General features: G+C 47.6%; 1 protein-coding gene across 15 annotated transcripts in view; it reads right to left on the reverse strand.

Annotated features, from left to right (window-relative positions):
* The window catches only part of CASZ1 (castor zinc finger 1), a 267,041-nt gene that overhangs the window by 38,546 nt on the left and 206,457 nt on the right, over positions 1-22,038 (reverse strand). For 11 of the 15 annotated variants that reach the window (XM_087915048.1, XM_087915047.1, XM_087915042.1 and 8 more), the window contains 3 exons: positions 20,928-21,506; positions 5,921-6,755; positions 1,572-1,640 (listed from right to left, as the gene is read on the reverse strand). In XM_087915048.1, coding sequence (XP_087771174.1) covers positions 1,572-1,640; positions 5,921-6,755; positions 20,928-21,506 — 1,483 coding nt within the window. The remainder of the gene's footprint in view (positions 1-1,571; positions 1,641-5,920; positions 6,756-20,927; positions 21,507-22,038) is intronic. The other 4 variants (XM_087915046.1, XM_087915049.1, XM_087915045.1 and 1 more) reach the window with 1 other exon arrangement.

The following is a 22,038-nucleotide window of genomic DNA, read 5'->3' on the forward strand; positions in this document are numbered from 1 at the left end:
GCAGCAATGCAAAAGTTACTCATATGGCTCAGAATCAATTCTGATCTTCAAAGAATGGAGGGAGGGGGACAAGGAGAAAGAAGGGGGGGAAAGAAGAAGAGAGGGAAGGAGAAATTAAACACCTGATTACTTTGTTTCTGACCACCCTTATATCGTGGCTACCTGGTTGGATAATGTCTGGTTAAATGCGCTGTTAAATCATTTACAGCTGGAGACGAATTTTCAGGGCACTGAAGGGCAATTTGAAAACGGGAGATTATCTGCAGAGCCCGCTAGCTGCCCTCGATCCCGTGCCCCTATGAATGCCTCCGCCTTGCTGGCTGGGGATGATGAGAGCTGGTGACAGCCCAACCCGGCTGAAGGGAACGGACACAGAGACGGCTGGTCTGTATCATGTGCTGTTATTCCCATTGGTGCCTTGCAAACAGATTCAGGATGTGTGTGTACATGTGTGGTTGTGTCATTTCATTTAAGGGTCACAAAACACATCATGCCGGGCATGGAAAGCGGAATATCTTGCCCTTTTCTAAGGAGGAGGATGTTCCACTCTTCGCTTTAAAACATCGAGAGGAAAGACTACCAAGCTGGATTACGATGGTTACGATTTAACGAAACCTCCCAATCCCAGCCGGAAGGTCTTCAAGGGATGGACAGAAATTCCCAATGAATGCCACAATGTCTCAGTGAAGGCAACAGAGGCTCAGGATACAGCCCACAGAGATTAATTGCAACATTTCTCCTGATTAGAGGCTGCCCAGGCAGGGGAAGGGTCTTGGGGAAATGGAGCTGGCCACAACTCTTCCCCTAAGCCAAAGGAGTTTTAAGAAAACTGGACACCCATCTATCTGAAATGGCATAGGGCAGGGGTCGGCAACCCGCAGCTCTAGAGCCACATGTGGCTCTTTCATTCCTCTGCTGCAGCTCCCTGTCGCCAGTTGGCTACACAATTGATAGGGCTTTCGGTTAGGAGAGGCAGAGGAAAAAGGACGCCGCGCTAGGAGGAAACTCTATGGTGGGGGAACTGGACTTCAGGTCAGCAGAGGAAAAAGGGCAGTGCGCTAGAAGGGGACTCTATGGTGGGGGAAGCGGATTTCAGGTTGGCAGAGGAAAAAGGACACTGAGCTAGGAGGAAACTCTATGGTGGGGGAAGCGGACTTCCGGTCGGCAGAGGAAAAAGGGCACTGCGGTAGGAGGAGACTCCACGGTGAGGGAAGTGGACTTCCGGTCGGCTCCAGAATTGAACGGGGAGCTTCTGGTTAGAACCTTTGCGCTCTTTGAGTGTTTAAGGTTGCCGACCCCTGGTAGAGAGTCTCCCAGGAAAGGGGTTGGACTGGAAGACCTCCAAGATCCATTCCAACTCTATTCTGATTGATTGATTGATTGATTAATTGAGAGGGTCTGAGCAGGAGAGGTGGCATTGATAGCAGTGGGGCAGTCAGCGTGGACATCCGACAGATTCAAGCCTCCTGACTGGTGGTTTACACTGCACCCAGACGGGCAGCTGCAAAGTCCTGCAAAGTCCACCCTCTCCCGGCACCCCAAGGCAGAGCAGGGAAGGGACATCGGCCTACCTGGCAATATATTTCTGGTAAATATTTACATCTTCGGTGACAGCTGGTTTGTCAGTGGTTAATCCATTCCTAATGAGAAGCACACACACAGGGCAGAGATGGTTAGCACCAGGCGGTATCAGGAGATGCATCAAGCCCCACCACCCCGCCCCTGCTCCCCCCAGCCCCCCACCCACCCAAAGACTGCGTCCATAGGACAGAGACGTGGCCCAGAGGGGCGCATGGGTTTCCTCATCTCTGGCTCGCTAAAGAGCATCTCACCCAAGTCCACCCGCAAGAACCTCGGTGGCACAGTGATCAGTGCAGTACTGCAGGGCTACTTCTGCTGACTGCCGGCTGACTGCAATTTGGCAGTTTGAATCCCACCAGGCTCAAGGTTGAGTCAACCTTCCCTCCTTCTGAGGTGGGTCAAATGAGGACCCAGATTGTTGGGGGGCAAGAGGCTGACTCTGTAAACCACTTAGAGAGGGCTGGGAAGCACCATAAAGTGGTATATAAGTGCTATTGCTATTTTCCTTCTTTCCTTTTTATCCTTCCTTCCTTCCTTCCTTCCTTCCTTCCTTCCTTCTTTCCTTCCCAGTGGTTAGAATGTAATATTACAGGCTAACTCTGCCTACTGCCAGCAGTTTGATCATGACTGACTGGTTCAAGGTTGACTCGGCCTTTCATCCTTCCAAGGTGGGTAAAATGAGGACCCAGATTGTTAGGGGCAATCTGTAAACTGCTTAGGGAGGGCTGCAAAAGCACTATAAAGCGGTATATAAGTCTAAAGTGCTATTGCTTATTCTCCAAAGGATGGTTGCCAGTGGTTTATTGAAGGCTCGATGAAGGCAATCACTTGGCCCATGCTTATAAAACTATACTTTACCCTGCATGTGACCAAAGAAAATCTGCACTTGAGGAGCCCCAAAATCCCAGTTGGAGTTCTCCAGGCAGGCAGAAGGACATTTCCCAAGATCTTTGATGCTTTTCTGAAGCAATGCCAAACTGAACTTCTTCCATGGCCCGTTTGCAAGGATTTCCCCACTTAACATGGACTTAGTTCACACAAGGCTGTAGCCTCTTCCTTTGCCTAATCGTCTCTCTTTTTCAACCCGATACCTGCCTTGGAGGCTGGGCGCAAGGCAAACAACTGAAGGAAAGATCTCACACCGAGCGCTCCTTAAAGTCCGGGATTCTTGGCTTAGTCTTTTCAAGGATTCTTAGGGTAGGCAGGTAAGCCACACCGAGGCTCCCCATAAAAATCACCGTTGATCTCTTTCACTTTTACCCGCAACGCCACCCTCACCCTGCCAAAGTTTTACCTGAACTCTGAGTGTGTCAGAAAGAGAGGGAGGAGAAGAGAGGAGAGGAGGAAGGAGAGGAAGGAGAGGAGAGAGGAGGAGGAGAGAGGAGACTAGAGGAGGGGTGGGAAGGAGAGGAGAGAAGAGAGAGGAGAAGAGAGGAGAGGAGGAAAGAAGAGAGAGGACAGGAGAGGAGGAAGAGGCGGAGAAAGAGGAGAGGAATGGGGGCAGGTAGAAGAGGAGAGAAGAGAGAGAGAGAGAGGAGAGAGAGAAGAAGAGAGAAGAGAGAGGGGAGAGGAGGGGAGGAGAGGACAGAAGAGAGAGGAGAGGAGAACTTGGACCAAATGATAAAGAGACTCCTGGAACCAAGCCTTTCCAGAGATTGACGGCTCACATCTGGCTGCCCTTGACATGCTCTTGTCTGAGACGGGTGATTTAAAAGGGGGGGTCCGGAGTGCCACTCACAGCTGGTTTTGCAATGGAGCGACTCTCTCCCTGGCCTGGATGAAAGCCAAGCCCAACGCCAGCCCGCCAAGGAATCGGTGGCCGAGAAGCTGAAAGGGCCAGGCGAGGGAGGCCGGCACCTGGCTTCTCGCTCGGGCGTTTCCTTCGACTTCGCTTAAGCTTTGGGGTTTGTTTGTTTTTTCATATTATTGGGGGTTTGTTTTTTATTTCCCTTCCGCCACCGGCTCCCCCTCAGCCTCCCCACCCGCTCGCTATGCTGGAAACAGGGAATATGCGAGAAACAGAATAAACCATGCGGCAGAACCGTTGTCGTCGTTAAGGACTGGGTGCGGGGTAAGCAGATTTTGGATTCCCTGGGATCTCTTTGATCACCGGAAACCATGATCCAGCCACTGCACCCGGGGCAAAACAGGGGCTCGGGGTGGGAGTGGGGAATCAATCCCAGAGTACAGGTCATCCTTGACTTACGACCGCAACTGAGCCCAAAACTCCTGCAGCTGAAGGGAGACGGTTTGCTAAGTGAGCGCTGCCCGATTTTATGACATCCCTTGCCACGGTTGCTCAGCAAATCACTGCGGTGGATGAGTGAGCAACCCTGGTTGTTAAATGAATCTGGCTTCCCTATGGATATTGCTTGTCGGAAGGTCGCCAAAGGGGAAACCCATCATCCCCGGGACGCGGCGAACCGTCATAAATAGGAGACAGTTGCCAAGCGCCTGGATTTCGATCACGCGGATCCTGGGGATGCTACCGAGTTCGTAACTCTGAAAAAAACAGTCGTAAAGCCACATTTTTCGGTGCCATTGGATGGACCCGGACAGTCACTTGTCTGAGATGGTATTAGGTTCTCCTGCTTGAGCAGGGGTATGGAGAGGTCCCTCCGAGCTCTGTTCTGATCCTGATTCTGAATGGTCACTAAACAAAACTGTTGTAAGCTGAGGATTAGCTGTATATTCCTGAGCCCAAAGAAATGAGAAGCAAGGCCCAGCTGGAAAAGATCCCTCAATTTTTCCTTTCCGTTGCAGGACCTCAAACTACTGCAACTCCCATTTGTAGGAGAATCCCCCCCCCAAAAAATAAGAAAGCCTTCCTAATCTACCTCAGACCATCCAACCTGGTGTAAGATCCTCAGAAGATCTGGGCTGGATCAGGCCCAAAGGTTCATGTTTTGCTACTCGCTAGAGCCACCCGTGAATTACCCTTTTGCCTCTGTCCTCTCCAACGGTGGGTTTCTACCAGTTTCCCTACCGGTTTGAGGATTGCGCACTTTGCATGTGCATGCGCGCACCTAATGCGTGTGCATGCAGCTTTCCAAGCACCGGCGGAGGCTGAGAGGATCAAGAACAGAGGGCTGATCCCGCGCTTTTCTCTTCTTTCTCTCAACTGATCGTTGGAGCTTTTTTTTTTTTTTTTAACAACCGGATCGGTTGAACCGGTGTGAACCGGTAGCATTTCACCACTTGTCCTCTCGCCCCGTTCTTATTCCTCGGCTGCGAATGCAGGTAAGTCCTTGGCTTAATGGCCAAAACGGAGCCCAACCTTTTCGTTGCAGAGCGAGACAAGTTGTTCAGCGAGTTTGGTCTCACTTTATGACCTTTCTTGGCACATTTGTGAAGGGAAGTGCTGCACTTCTTAGGTTGGTCACACAGATGTTGAGCGCATCAGGCTTCCCCCGCTGACTTTGCTTGCCAGAAGGTCGGAAAAGGGGATTGTGTGATACACACACACACACCCCCGGGACGCTGCAACCGTCGTAAATAGGAGTCGGATGCCGAACGTCTAAATTCTGATCACGTGATTACAGAGATGCTGCAACAGTCGTTAACTGTGGCAAAGCTCATAAATCTCTTTTCTTAGTGTCGTCGTAATTTTGAACAAAATGTTGTAAGTCAAGGACTACCTGCAGCCACCGGAATACAAGCAGGAGTCCTCGACTTATGACCACAGTTGAGCTCAAAATTTCTGTCCATGGCTGACTCGCATTTAAGACGGCTGTAGTGTCCTGAGGGTCATGTGATCCCCTTTTACGACCTTCTGACAAGCAAAATCAATGGGGAAAGGCAGTTTCACAGGGTTACTAACTTTTCCACTGCAGCGATTCCCTTAACAATAGTGGCAAAACTCGCTTAACAAATGTCTCACTTAACAACGGGAATTTGGGGGGCTCAGCTGTGGCCGTTAAGTCCAGGACTACCTGCCTTAAGTGTCACATCGTATTTGAATTCTGGGGAATTCTGGGAGTTGAAGTCTGTCAGTCTGGCTGGGGAATTCTGGGAGTTGAAGTCCACCAGGTTTAAAGATGCCACGGTTGGAGACCCCTAACCTAGCACCTAAGCTTCCTCATCCATGAAGTTACTTGATCTACCTTTCAACCTCTTCTAGTCCCGCCGCCTCCCCCGTCACCCTTCAGAGCCAAAGGAGGACCCTGAAGGCTTTCCTAGAGCACATCTGAAGGGTCTCAACCCCAGCTGCGCACCCTGCAGATGCGCAGGACTGCAACCGCCCAGCCAACATAGTCTTTCTCGGCTCTGCACCCGCAGAGAAGGCTGCACGTTGGAACCTGGCAGCTTTGCCCTTCCCCGCGTAAGGCGATGGACTTACTTCACAGTGGAAACTGTTCCAGTGGTGATGGAATCTGTCTTGGAGAAAGTGGATTTAAGGTACTCTGGAGTGCTGAAGGGCAGAGAGACAGGTTGTTCCGGGCCAGCTACAGGGGTGCTGCTGGGAGTGCTGGCAAGAGGGTTGGGACCCAGGCTAGGGGCTGGCGCTTTCACCGGGGTAATCTTCTGGACGTTCCTGACATCGTATTTCGACGGGCGACCCACTTTGCCCGTCTTGAAGGCGATGGCTCCTCCCATGTCCGGGCTGCCTTCTCCGGGCTTGAAGAGATGCAAATATTTGACGTTCTCCAAGTCGTACTTGGACGTCTTCTTGTAGGTGTTGCCATTCTGCGGCCGGAGCGTCTCCCCGGTTTTGAGTTTCTGGATGAAGAAATCGTACTTGGAAGCCCGCGACATCAGCCCTTGCATGGGGGAGCCACTGGACGAAGGCAGCGGCAGAATGGTGGCCTTCGTCTCGGGCAGGAGCGACGGTTCGGGGGCCGGCAACCGGATGGGTGGCCCCAAACTCAGGGGCCCCTCTTTGTTGAGTTTGCTGCTCAGCTCCTCCGCCTTGGCGGGATGAATGGGCCACGGCACCTGCTCCCCAGCCTTCAACTTGCGGATGTACTCTTCGTACTTGGAAAAACGGGCTCGCTTGCTCATGGCATCCTCGCCGGCGACGGCGGCTGGGTTGGTCTCTGAGGTAGGAGCATTCAGTTTCTCAAAGCTAATCTTCCGTGCCAGCTCATCCCGCATGTTCTGGTCATCGTAGCCGAACATGCCCAGGAACTCGGTCATGGTGGTAGCTGCATAGTCTCGCAATGAAGACGCCTCCCCTGGAGTAAGCGACAGAAAGACAGAAAATGCGTCACTGGATGGGGCACCTTAGTGTCCTATGCCTTGCCTTCCACGTCGCCAGCTGAAGCTGAGCAAGTGTGTGTGTGTGGGGGGATTTTTTGCAGGAGGGCGGGGAAGAGAAGGAGCTAACACGACCGGCTGACTTGTTCGGTTTTATGACACTTAAATTAATTTGTTTTTTTTTTAAATTAAAAAAAAAAAGTAATTAATACTGGGGTAAAATAAAAAAGGGTTCATCAATGCCAGGAAAATCAATTTCCTAAATGTTCTAGCCGATGGCTTTTCAGTACATTAAACCAAGTTTCATAAATGTCTCCGCGCTCCCGCCTTGGCCTAAGATGAAGATCGCAGTCATTTTCCCTGAAGTGAGGTCGGTGCCCATATGCCAAAGGCACCAGAAGTTACCCTGCCTGTGTGTGTGGGGGGGGAGGCTGGCAGTGAAGAGACCCCCTTCCCACCCCCACAAAAAAAAATGTGGTGAGGTGAGGACGAAGCAAAGGTGGAGAAGAAGGGTAAAAGGAACCCTAGGAAAAATATATATGAAACCTTGTAAAAATTATATAGTAGAATAGAATAGAATAGAATAGAATAGAATAGAATAGAATAGAATAGAATAGAATAGAATAGAATAGAATAGAATAGAATAGAATAGAAATCTTTTATTGGCCAAGTGTCATTGGACACACAAGGAATTTGTCTTTGGTGCAAATGCTCTCAGGTACATAGAATAGAAATAGAAATAGACTAAGAATAGAACAGAATAGAATAGAAATAGAAATAGAATAGAATGCAGAATAGAATAGAATAGAATTCTTTTATTGGCCAAGTGTGATTGGACACACAAGGGATTTGTCTTGGTGCAAATACTCTCAGTGTACATTCATCAAGAATCATCAGGTACAACACTTATAGTAGTCATAGGGTACAATAAGCAATCAAATCCTACTAGGAATAGCGGGCAAAGTAGCTAGAAAGACATTTTGATTGAGAGCATGAATGAGCGTGTGTGAAAAAGCGTGTTTATGCAAACACATCTTCTTCATTCCATTCACAATTAAGTTGTTTAATTTGTTGTCCCAGGTGCATTCTGAATTTGGGTTGGTCTACCCACGGTTATTAATGGAGTTGTCGAAATGGAACATTTGGAAGATGACAACAACCACCCGTCAGCTTGGAAATAACAAGGAGATTTCCCTTAAAAAAAAAATCCCTGGGCCCAATGGGGAGTGGTGCCTTTTACTGCGCTTCTCCAGCAATGTGCTATGCAGCTTTAAACAAATTGTGGTGTATAACATTCTCTGGATGACAACATTCTCTTCTTCATTGGCTGCTAACCGACTTGGGGTGTCTTATCTATCCCCAGATAACCTTTTTTCGATAAATTTTTGATCATTTTTAAAAATACGGGGTTTTTTGGACGATTTTTTATTTTTAAGATCATTTTTTTGGATAAGATTTTTGGCAGCAGCCCCTCCCCCCATAAAGCGAATACAATCCTCGGTTGTGTAAAAGAATTAAGGTCACGCAAAGTATCAATACCACTTGGTAAAGACCACCCTTGGAATACTTGCTCCAGTTTTGGTCACCACGATGTAAAAAAGATGTTGAGATTCTAAAGAGAGCAGAGGAGAGCAACAAAATTGATTAGGGACTGGAGGCTAAAACATATGAAGAACGGTTGTAGGAATTGAGTTTGGCGACTCTAGAGAAAAGAAGGACTAGAGGTGACATGATAGCAGTATTCTAGCATTTAAGGGGCTGCCCCAAAGAAGAAGAGGGAGTCAAGCTATTCTCCAAAGCACCTGAAAAGGCAGGACAAGAAGCAACGGATGGAAACTAACCAAGGAGAGAAGCAACTAGAACTAAGGAGGAATTTCCTGACTGTTAGAACAATTAACCAATGCAACAGCTTCGCCTCTAGAAGCTGTGTGTGCTCCATCACTGGAGGGTTTTAAGAAGAAACTAGACAGACACCTATCTGAAATGCTATCAGGTTTCCAGTTTGAGCTGTGGGCTGGACTAGAAGACCTCCAAGGCCCCTTCCAGTTCTAATCTGATTAATTAATACCGCCCACTAAGTTCCTGTCCTGTTCTGGGTAGCGTCGACCAAGTCAAGGTCCCCTAACGTTGGGAGAGTGTCGAAGATAAATTCAATTGAATTTATCGTCCACATAAATTCAGTTGAATTTATCACCAGTATCCTCCCAACATTAGGGGACCTTCCCTTGGTCGATGCTGTCCAGAAGTCGGTTGTTGGAACCAGCTCCCGAAAGGGAGGGAGGGAGGCTAATATGGAAAGGCCTCCATGCCAGAATAATTCTGATTATTCCCATTTTGCACTTGAAAGAAGAGTAAGCGGAGGCAGGTTGAGGACAGAGAAGGGATGCCAATCTCCCCAAAGCCATCTCCCACCCTCTACCTGCGATTCTACAGCCAGTCTCGCGGATACTTCGGAAAGGCACGGTTCCACGGATAAAAGGGACGCTCCGGTAATCAGCCAAGCAGCTGATGGACTGACTTCTCCCTATTCAAGAAAGCAATATTCCTCTGATGGCCGGGCTCTGGGGAACGGTCAAATGACACCGAGGGACCGTCTCAATTACATCCAGCTTGTTGGCCAGTTGGGGAAGATGCAGGTGAGCACTTTGCAGGAGGCAAAGCCATGAACCAGGCAGGCCTTTGTTCTGATCCTACGGAGAACGTTTTCGCGAGAGCCTTAGGGTGGTGACGTGACCCGGGGATCGAAGCAAAAACGGCAAGGAAAAGCATTTCTGGCTGTGGCAGTAAAGGGCAGGGGTGTCAAACTCAAGGCCCATGGGGTTCTGGAGGGCAAAGGAGATCGCCCAGGCTTTCTTACCAAAGTGATGCTCTGCAGGGCCCCGAATGTCAACTCATAAAATATTCCTATGGTCTTTTTTAGAGTTGCCAACAGAAAGGGGACGGGGGGAAAGGGGTTTGAAAGAGCAGTGCGGCAGCTTGGAAGCCGAAAGCGCATTCCATCAATAGTTTTTCAAAGACAGTAACTAGGTGAGCGAAGTTTCTGCCGAGCAAAAATTCTAACTGGAGAGCATGATTGATGACTCTTGGCTACGGATGTGTCCCATTGGAGAATACGAATTAGGATACACCCAGGGGTGGAGGAAAACCAGGGTCAAGGGTGACAATGAATGATGTGTCTCAGAGTCGGCTACACCCAGGCAGTGCCAGACATGTTAACTCCCAATAAATCCTTTTGGAGTTTGGCTAGAGAATCATGATTTAAGAAAGTCCCAGTCGCTGAAAGGCCGGCTGGCTGAAAATGATAGAAACCAAAGTCCAAATTCAATTAGAAAGGACTGTTGGGGGTTTGAGAAGGCTGGGATGTGCACTCTGCGCAGCTTCCTAGGATGGAAGTGGCTCCGGCTGCCTCTTTCTCTGTTTATTTATGTCACCCAATTCACGCGCCGCCTTCTTGAGTGGCTGATGGCCCTGAGATCACAAACACGGCCCACATTATGAAAACAGGCGCACGGTTCCAATGTAAACCTTCGGCTACGTTTTAAGAGAGCAAACAGGAGATGCTACGTTAACAGCCACACTGCTGCGAGGCAGTCAAAGGAGAGAACGAGAGAGGAGGAAGGAGGAAGAAGGGAGACGGTTCATCCTGCCTTCTGGACCACAAATTGGTCCCGGGAGGCACAACTGTTGGTCACTGGGAAGAAGAAATGTAGAGTGGCTTTTATCTATCGGTGCTGGACCAGCACGGCTTTCCTTCCAAAATCCTGGAGGGTGAGGACGACTTCAGCAGCCGTCTGGCTCAGGAGAAGGCAGCCGTTCCCGAAGAGCTATGGAAGAGGGCTGAGGCTTGGTGGTTTAAAAAACCCCCCCCGGCCGGCAAAGGGAGCTGGTTCAAATACCTGCCCCGATCTCTACGTTTGGCTGGGAGAAAAGGACTCCAGCTTGAAGGCTTGGCGAAGCCGTGAAGCCTTTGGGCTGAGATCAAGGGCAGCAGCGCTACTGCCAAAGCATATTGCAGCCCATGTTTTTTGCATGTCCCGCTGGAGCTTCCGGAAAAGAAAAAGGGGAAAAAAAGGAGGGGGGGGGCGGGGGATCTCAAATCCCTTGTTAAGAGGTGAGGGGGGGGGGGGGGTCTGGGGCAGCTGAAAAGGATGAGGAGGAAGTGGGAAAGCCTTTGATGCCAAAAGGCGAGGGGGAAAAAAAGAGGATAAAGAGCTGGGGAATGTGGAGAGAGGGAGAGAGAGAAAGAAGGGAGAGGGAGAGAGAAAAAAAAAGGGAGAAAAAAAGAGACAGAGAGGAGAGAAAAGAAAGAGAGAGAAAAAGAAAGAGAGGGAGAGAGAAAAATAAAAGGGAGAAAGGGAGAGGGAGAGAAAAAGAGACAGAGAGGAGAGAAAAGAGAGAGAGAGAGAAAGAAAGAGAGAGAGAGAGGGGGAAAGAAACATAGGAGAGAGAAAAATAAAAGAGAGAAAGAGAGAGGGAGAGAAAGAAAGAAAGAGACAGAGAGAAAGAAAGAGAGCGAAAAAGAAAGAGAGAGAGGGAGAGAGAGAAAGAAGGAGAGGGAGAGAGAAAATAAAAGAGAAAGAGAGAGGGAGAGAAAAAGAAAGAGACAGAGGAGAGAAAAGAGAGAAAGAGAAAAAGAAAGAGAGAGAGAGGGGGAAGAAACATAGGAGAGAGAAAATAAAAGAGAGAAAGAGAGAGGGAGAGAAAGAAAGAAAGAGACAGAGAGAAAAGAAAGAGAGCGAAAAAGAAAGAGAGAGAGGGAGAGAGAGAAAGAAGGAGAGGGAGAGAGAAAAATAAAAGAGAAAGAGAGAGGGAGAGAAAAAGAAAGAGACAGAGGAGAGAAAAGAGAGAAAGAGAAAAAGAAAGAGAGAGAGAGGGGGGAAGAAACATAGGGAGAGAGAAAAATAAAAGAGAGAAAGAGAGAGGGAGAGAAAGAAAGAAAGAGACAGAGAGAAAAGAAAGAGAGCGAAAAAGAAAGAGAGAGAGGGAGAGAGAGAAAGAAGGAGAGGGAGAGAGAAAAAAAAGAGAAAGAGAGAGGGAGAGAAAAAGAAAGAGACAGAGGAGAGAAAAGAGAGAAAGAGAAAAAGAAAGAGAGAGAGAGGGGGGAAAGAAACATAGGGGAGAGAAAAATAAAAGAGAGAAAGAGAGAGGGAGAGAAAGAAAGAGACAGAGAGAAAAGAAAGAGAGCGAAAAAGAAAGAGAGGGAGAGAGAAAGAAAGATAGGGAGAGAGAAAAATAAAAGAGAAAGAGAGAGGGAGAGAAAAAAGAAAGAGACAGAGGAGAGAAAAGAGAGAAAGAGAAAAAGAAAGAGAGAGAGAGGGGGGAAGAAACATAGGGAGAGAGAAAAATAAAAGAGAGAAAGAGAGAGGGAGAGAAAGAAAGAGACAGAGAGAAAAGAAAGAGAGCGAAAAAGAAAGAGAGGGAGAGAGAAAGAAAGATAGGGAGAGAGAAAAATAAGAGAGAAAGTGGGAGAGAAAAGAAAGAGACAGAGAGAAAAGAAAGAGAGAGAAAAAGAGAGGGAGAGAGAAAGAAAGAGGGAGAGAGAAAAATAAAAGAGAGAAAGGGAGAGAGGGAGAAAAAAGAAAGTCAGAGAGACAGAGAGGAGAGAGAAGAGAGAGAGAAAAGAAAGAGAGACAGAGGAAAGAGGAAAGAAAAGAGAGGAGAGAGAGAAAAAAAAGAAAGAGAGGAGGGAGAGAGAGAGAAAAGAAAGAGAGTGAAAGAGAAAGAGGGACAGAGATAAACAGTGTGAGAGAGAGAGAGAGAGAGAGAGAGAGACTGAAACTCTCTCACCTCTTCCGATTGCCCTGACAGAGGTACACAAACTTGTTTGAGCACCGCACTGAATTGCACCTCCGTGTTTCTAGCACCTTTGCGGCCGCCTGCGCCACATCCTCCCCTTGCCTTTGTGCGCCACTTCCACGCTGCCTGGTTCTGTTTTCTCAGCCACCACATCAAAGGGGCTCCCTCCAACCTCAAAGCTTTTGGCAGCTCGGCTGCCCTTCCCGGGCCGTGCTCCAACACTCGTCCCTAATCCGAGACAATCCTAAAATTGAGATTTTCCCCGCTTCCCTGCTACTCCTGGTTGGTTTTGTTTTGGGATTTTTTTCCCCCTGTGTCTTCCTTCGACTTGAAAGAAAGGATCTCGAGATCCCTTTTCACCCCTGGGGACTGACTCTCTCTCTCTCTCTCCCCCTCTCTCTCTCCCCCTCCCTCTCTTTCTCTCTCTCTCTCTCTCTCCCTCCCTCTCTTTCTCTCTCTCTCTCTCCTCCCTCTCTTTCTCTCTCTCTCTCTCTCCCCCTCCCTCTCTTTCTCTCTCCTCCCTCCCTCCCTCTCTTTCTCTCTCTCTCCCCTCCCTCTCTTTCTCTCTCTCTCTCCCTCTCCTCTCTTCTCTCTCTCTCTCTCTCCCTCCTCTCTCTCTCTCTCCCTCCCTCCTCTCTTTCTCCCTCCCTCCCTCCCTCCCTCTCTCTCTCTCTCTCTCTCTCTCACACACACACACACACACGGCTCCCCCAGGGCAATGGTACCTGTGCCAGCCTCCAAATGAAGGGAGGGATAGAGGCAAAAGTTTAAAGGGAAACTAAATGAGTCCAGGTTTTTTTGGGGTGTGTGTGTGTTATGGGGAGAGGCTCGTGGTCATCTTAACCATATCTGCCCTCTGATGGTTTTATTCTAGATGAGCCAGGGATTATGCACAAAGGGGATCCTGAGAAATGAGGATCTCCGCGGTGCAGGGATGAATGCTCAAATGCAAACTTTTAAGAGGCCCCTCTGGACTTCTGGGCTCTTGGCTAAATCCTCTCGCAGTGTCGCCGTCGTTGTCCTTTTTGACAAGATTCCCAGTTGTTGTTGGGATGCAAGGTTTGAAAGAGACACAAAACACACACGCGCACACACAGCCGGTCCTCCTCCCTTCATCTCTGCCACCTGTCCATTTGTGGGCATTGCCAAAGGAGAGATATGCGCGCATGAGAGAGAGAGAGAGAGAGAGAGAGAGAGAGAGACGAGGGAGGACTGGGCTGGAGCATATCACAAAGGATCCAGAATTAGCAAAAAAAAAAAAAATGGGGGGAGAGGGTGTTGGGGGTGTGGGAGGAACACAACACACTCACACACAAAAACCACCCAAAGGGGGCTAAAAATAGCCGGAGAGCAGCATACTATATATGGAAGAAAAAGTAAAGAGGGTTCCTACACAGCTTCCTTTTTTCTCTTGTGAAGGGGAGCATGGACGTTGGAAGAGAGGATGAGGGGGGGTCCAGATTTTTTTTGTGTGGGGGGCAGGGTGTGTGTGATTACGACTCAACAGGTGGCAACTGATGGGGCTTGGGAGGGGGAGCGGTCACAGGTAGCTCAAAACAGCCAGGCGTCCGGATACAGAGAAACCGCCATGCGCACGAAGGTCCCTGATAGGTGTGTGGATTTTCACACAAATACACACACACCCAAAATTGACAAACCTGGTTAGTTTTGCACAGCAGTCTCTAAAGCAAGAGGGCAGGAGGAGGAGAGAGAGTGTGTGTGTGTGTGTGTCCTTTTCTTGCATGGCAACTGTGTGCTCATTTCAGGACCCTTTGACTGGGGGGATTTTGGACGGCTAGGCTGCATCCACCCTGCCACGAAAAACGGCGGGGAAGTTTCTTCCCGCAGGCGCTGCGTAAAAGCGCACCGTATCCCGCGTCCGTTCACGTTCATTTCAAAAGGGATGGAACTATCTGCAAACTAACGAGAACTTTTTTTAAAAAAAAAAATATCCACATTTTGTTTTTTGAATGCGGAGAAAACTGAGCAGCAACCCCTGAAAAAATTGCAGCGAGCGTCCCATTTTACGACCTTCCTTGCCACCGTTGGTAAGTGAATCACGGCCGCTGTTAAGTTTAGTAACCCGACTGTTAAGTGAATCTGCTTTTCCCCGTTGACTTTGAAGGTCAGAAGTTCACAAAAAGTTGATCACACGACCCCCAGTTATGACAGCTGCAACCGTCACAAAATACGTGCCAATTGCCAAGCATCCGAATTTGGAATACGTGACGATGGTTGTGGGAGGAATGTTCCTAAGTCCCTTTTTATCAGTGCCGTGGCAACTTTGAGCGGTCACTCAACGAATAGTTGTAAGTTGAGGACTCCCTATCCCGGGGCAAAATCTCCCTCGTCCCTCCATGGGTAGCCTTGCAAAGGCAAAGATCGGTAGTTACTCCGCGTCACACTTTTAACAACACCTTTCCGCCTGGTAAACCTGCAAGATCCGTTTTTCTCACCAGGTACACGTATGCATCTGAAGTAGACTGTGTTGTTTTTCTGTGTCACAGGCTATAGGTGGGCCTGTGCATGATTTTGTTATAGATTGATTGATTTGGTCATGGTTATGTGGTATATATTGCAGGTGGTGACTCTTTGAGAGCTATATGCAACGAAGTGTCATTTTAATGTATGCCGATTGGTGTACATTCAAAGTGACAAAAAAGTTATTCTTTCTATCTATCTATCTATCTATCTATCTATCTATCTATCTATCTATCTATCTATCTATCTATCTATCTATTCTATCTATCCTATTCTATTATTCATCTATCCATCTCTAATCTATCTAATCTATTCTCCATCCATCCATTCATCCATCCTTCCATCCATCTAATCTATTATTCATCTATCCATCTCTAATCTATCTAATCTATTCTCTTTCTCTAATCTATTCTCCATCCATCTATCTCTATCTATCTATCTATCTATCTATCTATCTATCTATCTATCTATCTATCTATCTACCCATCTACCCATCTACCTACCTACCTGTCTATCTAATAGCAATATAATCCAAGAAAGGCTTTATTAAATCAGGTCTATGGCCAGCCGGCTGGAGCAAAGCAAAGCCACTGCGGGTGCCCACAACACGCTACTGTACAAAGTGGCTACCACGGAGATCATGTTCCGAGCTCTTGTGGCTGATCACAGGCTCCTCCCTGAATTTCTCTCCTTGCCTTGCTCACCTGGCACACGTTTTGGGCGGGAACCTTTGTCGATCAAGACTTAGAAAGGCAGGCTGTTATTTCAAAAAAAAAGAAAAACCTTGCGCCATATGGAGCTATAAAATTCCCTCTGGTCAGACATTCTCCTTCACGTTCCCTAAAGTCATTCCTGTTCCCTTTAACTCCGTATTTGGGGAGTGTGTGCAGAAATGCATATTGCAAAAAAAGAAGGTGGCATAATTTAGATAGATAGATAGATAGATAGATAGATAGATAGATAGATAGATAGATAGATAGATAGATAGATAGACAGATGGATGGATGGATGGATGGATGGATGGATAGATAGATAGATAGATAGATAGATAGATAGATAGATAGATAGATAGATAGATAGATAGATAGATAGATAGATATGCAGAGATAGATAGATAGATAGATAGATAGATAGATAGATAGATATAGATAGATATGCAGAGATAGATAGATAGATAGATATGCAGAGATAGATAGATAGATAGATAGATAGATAGATAGATAGATAGATAGATATAAATAGATAGATAGATAGATAGAGAGAGAGAGAGAGAGAGAGATAGATAGATAGATAGATAGATAGATAGATAGATAGATAGATAGATAGATAGATAGATAGATAGATATACAGAGATAGATAGATAGATAGATAGATAGATAGATAGATAGATAGAGGGAGGAAGTGTCTGATGAATTAAAACAAACTTAAGCGCCAGTCCAAACTCAATCACCTTGTGCTGGCGACAGGCAAGGGCTTTTCTCTATCAAAGAAACTGAAGGTCAGCCTTCTCCTCATTGATCTTGCAATGTTTGTTAATTACTCTGTCACTGATGTGGCGAAGGATAATTAAACAGCTCTGTTTATATCTTATATGCATAATTATGAGCGTTGCCAGTGAACTCGCGGAGGCTGGAGAAGAGGGAAAGGGGGACAGATGAAGGGAGATGGAGTTTTCGGCGGCGTTATTAAACGGGAGCGCGAGGGGAGGGAGGGCAAAACGCGGACAACCGACACTCACTCTCCCACCCTGCCAGCCCGGTGCACAAAAGGGAGAATTTTTTTTTGACGGATCATCGGGCCAGATCCTGGGGAAGCTCGTCAAGAGATGCGAGGAGGAAGGGTGAAGTGTCGAGCGAAGTTATTAAACCTGAAGGGGAGTTAAGACTTCATTTAGAAGATGCCCTTCTGCTTAGACGGTGGGGTAAAAGACCTCTGGAAACGCGACGGCAAATTGGTAAATTGCTACGCGCTCTGCGGCTGCTTCCCAATCCCCCCTCCCCATTTTTTAAAATCCTTTTCCTTTGTAATATTTTTTCTCTTTTTTTTTGGATCTCCTTGTGCCCAAGCCCACCTGAGCGCAATAGGAGTGACGCCAAAGATTTAGTGGGTACACCACAGACAGGTGGGGACGCACATACACTAGACTGGCATCCCAAATCCCTTTCAAGTCCCTAAAACATTGAGAGTTTGGAATCTCCCACTGCCTGGCCCTCCCGATATATGGATGGCAGAATTTGGCTCTGGGTTTGGCAACACCACCCGCTACCCCGCTCTCGATGGGGGTTCCCAACCTGCAGGCCGAAGCCCAACCGCCTGTTTGAAACTGGGCCGCACCAGCCCTGGGCAAATGTGCGTGTGAAGCTCCACCCGTGCGAGAGGCGGGCCCTTGTGCTCACCCCCAAAGCTTCATTTGGGAGGGCGCTTGCGTGAGTGGAACAAGCATTTGCACCAATGAGAGCTTCTGCACCAAAGACAAATTCCTTGTATATCCAATCACGCTTGGCCAATAAAGAATGCTATTCTGTTCTGTTCTTATCCTACCCTACCCTATCCCTTTCTGTTCTGTTCTATGCCATGCCATTCCTATTCCTATTCCTATTCCTATTCCTGTCCTGTCCTGTCCTGTCCTATCCTATTCCCATTCCTTTCCATTCCATTCTACTCCATTCCATTCCCATTCTATTTCTATTCTATTCACAAATAGAATAGAAGTGAATAGAATGGAGCTTCACACGGAAGCTTCGTGCGAGTGGAGCTTCACACAGGAGTGCAAGCTCCATTGGTGCAAGCAGGTTGTGTGTGCATGCCTCTGCCACTCACACCAATGCAGCTATGTGCATTCGCTCCTGCCGCTCACTCACTCACCCACACACACACCCTTGAGCTAAGCTGGACCGCCAATGGTCAATGTCTGGAATACTCTTCCTGACTCTGTGGTTTCTTCCCCAAACCCCCAAAACTTTAACCTTAGACTGTCTACTATTAACCTCACCCCTTTCCTAAGAGGTCTGTAGGGGGCGTGCATAAGCGCACCAAAGTGCCTACCGTCCCTGTCCTATTGTTTCTTTTTAATTTTTCTTATAGGTATCCATTCCATATATTCATAACTATGTTTATACTTATACATATTATCTTGTAAGCGATTGACAAATAAATAAATAAATAAATAAATATGGAAAGGTTGGGGACGGCTGTGTTAGACTACAAGGAGTTTTCGGCTTACAAAAGCTTGTTGAGTGACCATTGAAAGTTACAACGGCAGTGAAAAAAAGTGACTTAGGACTGTTTTTCAGAGTTACCACCTTTGTAGCATTCTCCAAAGTCATGTGACCCAAATTCGGACGCTTGGCAACCGGTTCAAACTTATGACCGTTGCTGTGTCCCAAGGTCACATAATCCCCTTTAGATTAGATTAACGGAGTTGGAAGGGACCTTGTAGGTCATCTAGTCCAACCCCCTGCCCAAAAAGGAGTCCCTACACCATTTCTGACAAATGGCAGTCCAGTCTCTTCTTGAAAGCTTCCAGTGATTATGAAGCTCCCACAACTTCCAAAGGAAACTTCTGTTCCGCTGGTTAATTGTTCTCCCTGTCAGAAAGTTTCTCCTTATTTCCAGGTTGAATCTCTCCTTGGTCAGTTTCCATCCATTGTTCCTTGCCTGGCCTTCGGGTGCCTTTTGCAATCTTTTGAGAAGGAAAGTCAGTGGGGAAGCCAGATACGCTTCACAGTCGGGTTACTAACGTATCAACTGTGGTGATTCACTTAACAATGGAAGCAAGAAAGGTCGTAAAAGCAAGGCAAAATTCACTTAACCCATATCTCACTTAACAACGGTAACTTTGGGCTCCATTGTGGTCATTAAGTAGAGGAAACTAATGGCAGAAACCTTTGTAGAGCTCTCCAAACAAGAGAAATGGGAAATTCCTACACTGAATTTTGCATTATTAAAAAGGAGCGTTCCAACATTTCTCCCTTTGCAATGCTGCGCCGCTACACTTAATGGAAGTTACTGATTCAATTAGCGCTTCCTATCCAAACTCACCCACCGAACGGTTCCTTCTGGCTTAAGAATCTCCCTTCCGGTTTCGCCCGATATCTAGATTATACAGACTCCAAACGAGGTGGTCGGTTTAAAGCCGGAGGAATTTGAACGCGGGGGCACCGTGCCACCTATGGGAAATGAAGGAAATTTTCCTTGCCTGTGGAAGGGTTGAGTGGGCAGCCTTTTTTTTTTCCAAGCAAGAATTGGTGGTTATTTAAAAGAAGGAGTGGGGGGGAAAATCCAAAATCCAGGCTGAAAGAGTAAAGAAAGGATTGCTGAAGGAATTGTGCAACTTAAGAAAACAGTGGTGGGGGGGAAGAGGAAAGGAGACTAAAGAATAGGAATTGCTGCTGTTTGATCTTATTATTATTATTATTTTAAATTTTCTTTAAGTCCTGCCTTTACGTATTGGACATGATAATGTCCCAGGCAGCCAAATCCTACTGGACAAGGTAGGCATCACACAGGCTAATCTGGCTTGGCTCACCAAATGTTTTTCCTTCTTCTTCTCACCTTAAAAAGAAGAGAGACCGACTGACCGATGGCTGCAGCACCCAAAAGCAAGGGGTCTTCACACTTGACAGCTTTAAGACTTGTGCACTTCAACTCCCAGAATTCCTCCTCCAGTCCATGTTAGCTCAGGGATTCTGGGAGTTGAAGTCCACAAATCCTAAACTTCCCAAGTTTGAAGACCCCTTGCCCCCAAAGCATCAGAGAAAGCAGGTAGGGCACATACATGAAGGTTGCAACAATAAAGAAAAGGAGGCAGGTCACAGTATTCCTTTCCGCTGCAAATCCATGTATTATTGATTTGGTTTATTTTAATTCACCATTTTGTACCTGTATTTGCCGTTTTACAGTCCCATTATCCTTAGTTTAGCAGTTGCTATTAGCGTTTTAAATAATTCTGAATAATATGTATTTAAAGTTTGGGCCTTTTAAATAATATATCGGAATTGTCCTCATTTATTATATATGCCCAAGGTAGCACTGACTGTTCTTAATGGCGCGTTTTACCCACATTTCGTCACCCCATTTTAAATATACACCCAATTGTGTTTGTTTAAAGGGGGCACTGCCTAGGTTAGTGTGTGTGTGCGTTTGTGTGTTTGTGTGTGTGTGTGTGTGTGTGTGTGTGTGTGTGTGTGTGTGTGTGTAATTCAAGGCTGGGCTGGGGTCTTCCAGTTCCTGAAAAGATGCTGAACTGCCTTAAAGGGGCTAAAAGCTATTTGGATGAGGTCATCCCATCACCATCTTGCAAATCAGGAGAAAAGATCTTCAAATCTTCACATTCTAGACCAGGGGTGTCAAACTCAAGGCCTGCACACCAGATCTGGCCCACGGGGTGCTTAGGCCACCTTGGAAAAAGTGAAGGACCGGCCCGCGGTGCCTCTGTCAGCAAAAACAGAGCGCCTCTCCCAAGCTCCGTTTTCAGCTGGGACGGAGCTCGGCTGGGACCCTCCGAGTTCCGTTTTCGCTGGCAGAAGGCTACAAGAGGCCACCCTGCCCAAAAAACAGAGCCCGGGGTTGGGGGCCCCTGCATGGGCACCTCCAAGCTCTGATTTTGCTGGCAGAGGGCTATGCCCACCTCATCCTATCCATGTCTCCCCCAGGACGCCCGAGGTCAAACACAACCCTGATGCGGCCTTCAGTGAAATCGAATTTCATAAGCCTGTTCTAGATTTCTAAAAGCAGGCAACTGACCACTATTCCATGCAAAAAACCCAAAAACCAAAAACTGTTCCCATCAAGGAGATTGTCCCAGGCTTTCTGGAAAGGTCCCGAACCTGGAAAGGTCCTGACCTCCATGGCACCACGCACGGCTGTCTCACCTGTAGAAGCTCCTCCGCTGAGCTTGGAGCTGGCTTCACTGTTGGAGGCCCGGAAGCTTTCGTCCTTCAGGGGAGGCCCATCGGAATCTCGGTCGTCCACGAAGCTGCCATCTTGGGAGTCCTTGGCGGGTTCAGCTTCGTCCCCGTTCTCCTCATCATCGCTGCAACCTTTTGGCTGCACCATGTAGACCCCCTCGGGGGGCACCTCCGTCCCCTCGGGGGCCTTGGGTTCCTTGCTCTCAATGCGCCCCAGCAAGGGGTCTTCGCTGTACTCGCCGTTGACCCACTTCTCGATCACTTCCCTCCGCTTGTCCTCTTCGATCTTTGTCCCCTCCGAAAATTTGGGGCCCGGCTCCTTGGCCACAGCCTGGGCGACGTCCTTGGGGGCGGCCGTCTCGCCGCCAGCGCTTTCCCACCCAAGGGGAGCTTTGTCGACGTGTCCCTGCTCCGGTGCTTTGTGCTCAACGACTACCTGACGGCTGAGCTTGGCACAAATTGCATTTAATTTCAGGCCACCTTTGCGCTTGGCAGCCATCTTGGGGTTTCCTGAGGTTGTGTCAGTGCATATACTTCTTTCAGCTGGAAGAAGGGGCGGAGGGGAGAGAGAGAGAAATAAAATGAATATTAGCAGAGGTTTATTAATTGTTCTATCCCACGCGTGTATAATGGACTTTTCTGAGGCAACAGGCTCAAAATAATGACAGCAACCTATACACAGAACACAGGTCTGTGGAGATTCTCAGTCATCCAGGTTATGAATGTCCCAAAGGTGCATTTGTTTTTTTCTTCCAAGAAGCCATTTTGTTTTTCTTTGAAGACATTTCGCTTCTCCTTAAAAGCAGCTTCTTCAGCAGCTCTGACTGGATGGCGGGGAATGGAAAGATCCCCTCAGGGTGAACACACAGATAAACCTCCAAGGGCCTCTAAAATGGATGCAAATGACCAGCTGTCTGCAAGGAGCATAAATCCTTCCCTTCTGCGCCATCCAGTCAGAGCTGAAGAAGCTTCTTGGAGGAGAAGCAAAAAAATCTTCAAACGAAAAAACAAGAAAGTCCAGTGACTTGAGAAAAAAGCACCTTTGGTGTAATAAACACAGTAAATATTGTAGATA

The sequence above is a fragment of the Pseudonaja textilis genome, chromosome 18 (genome assembly GCF_049901715.1).
Source record: "Pseudonaja textilis isolate UNSWEBS1 chromosome 18, rPseTex1.2, whole genome shotgun sequence".
NCBI classification, from domain to species: Eukaryota; Metazoa; Chordata; class Lepidosauria; order Squamata; family Elapidae; genus Pseudonaja; species Pseudonaja textilis.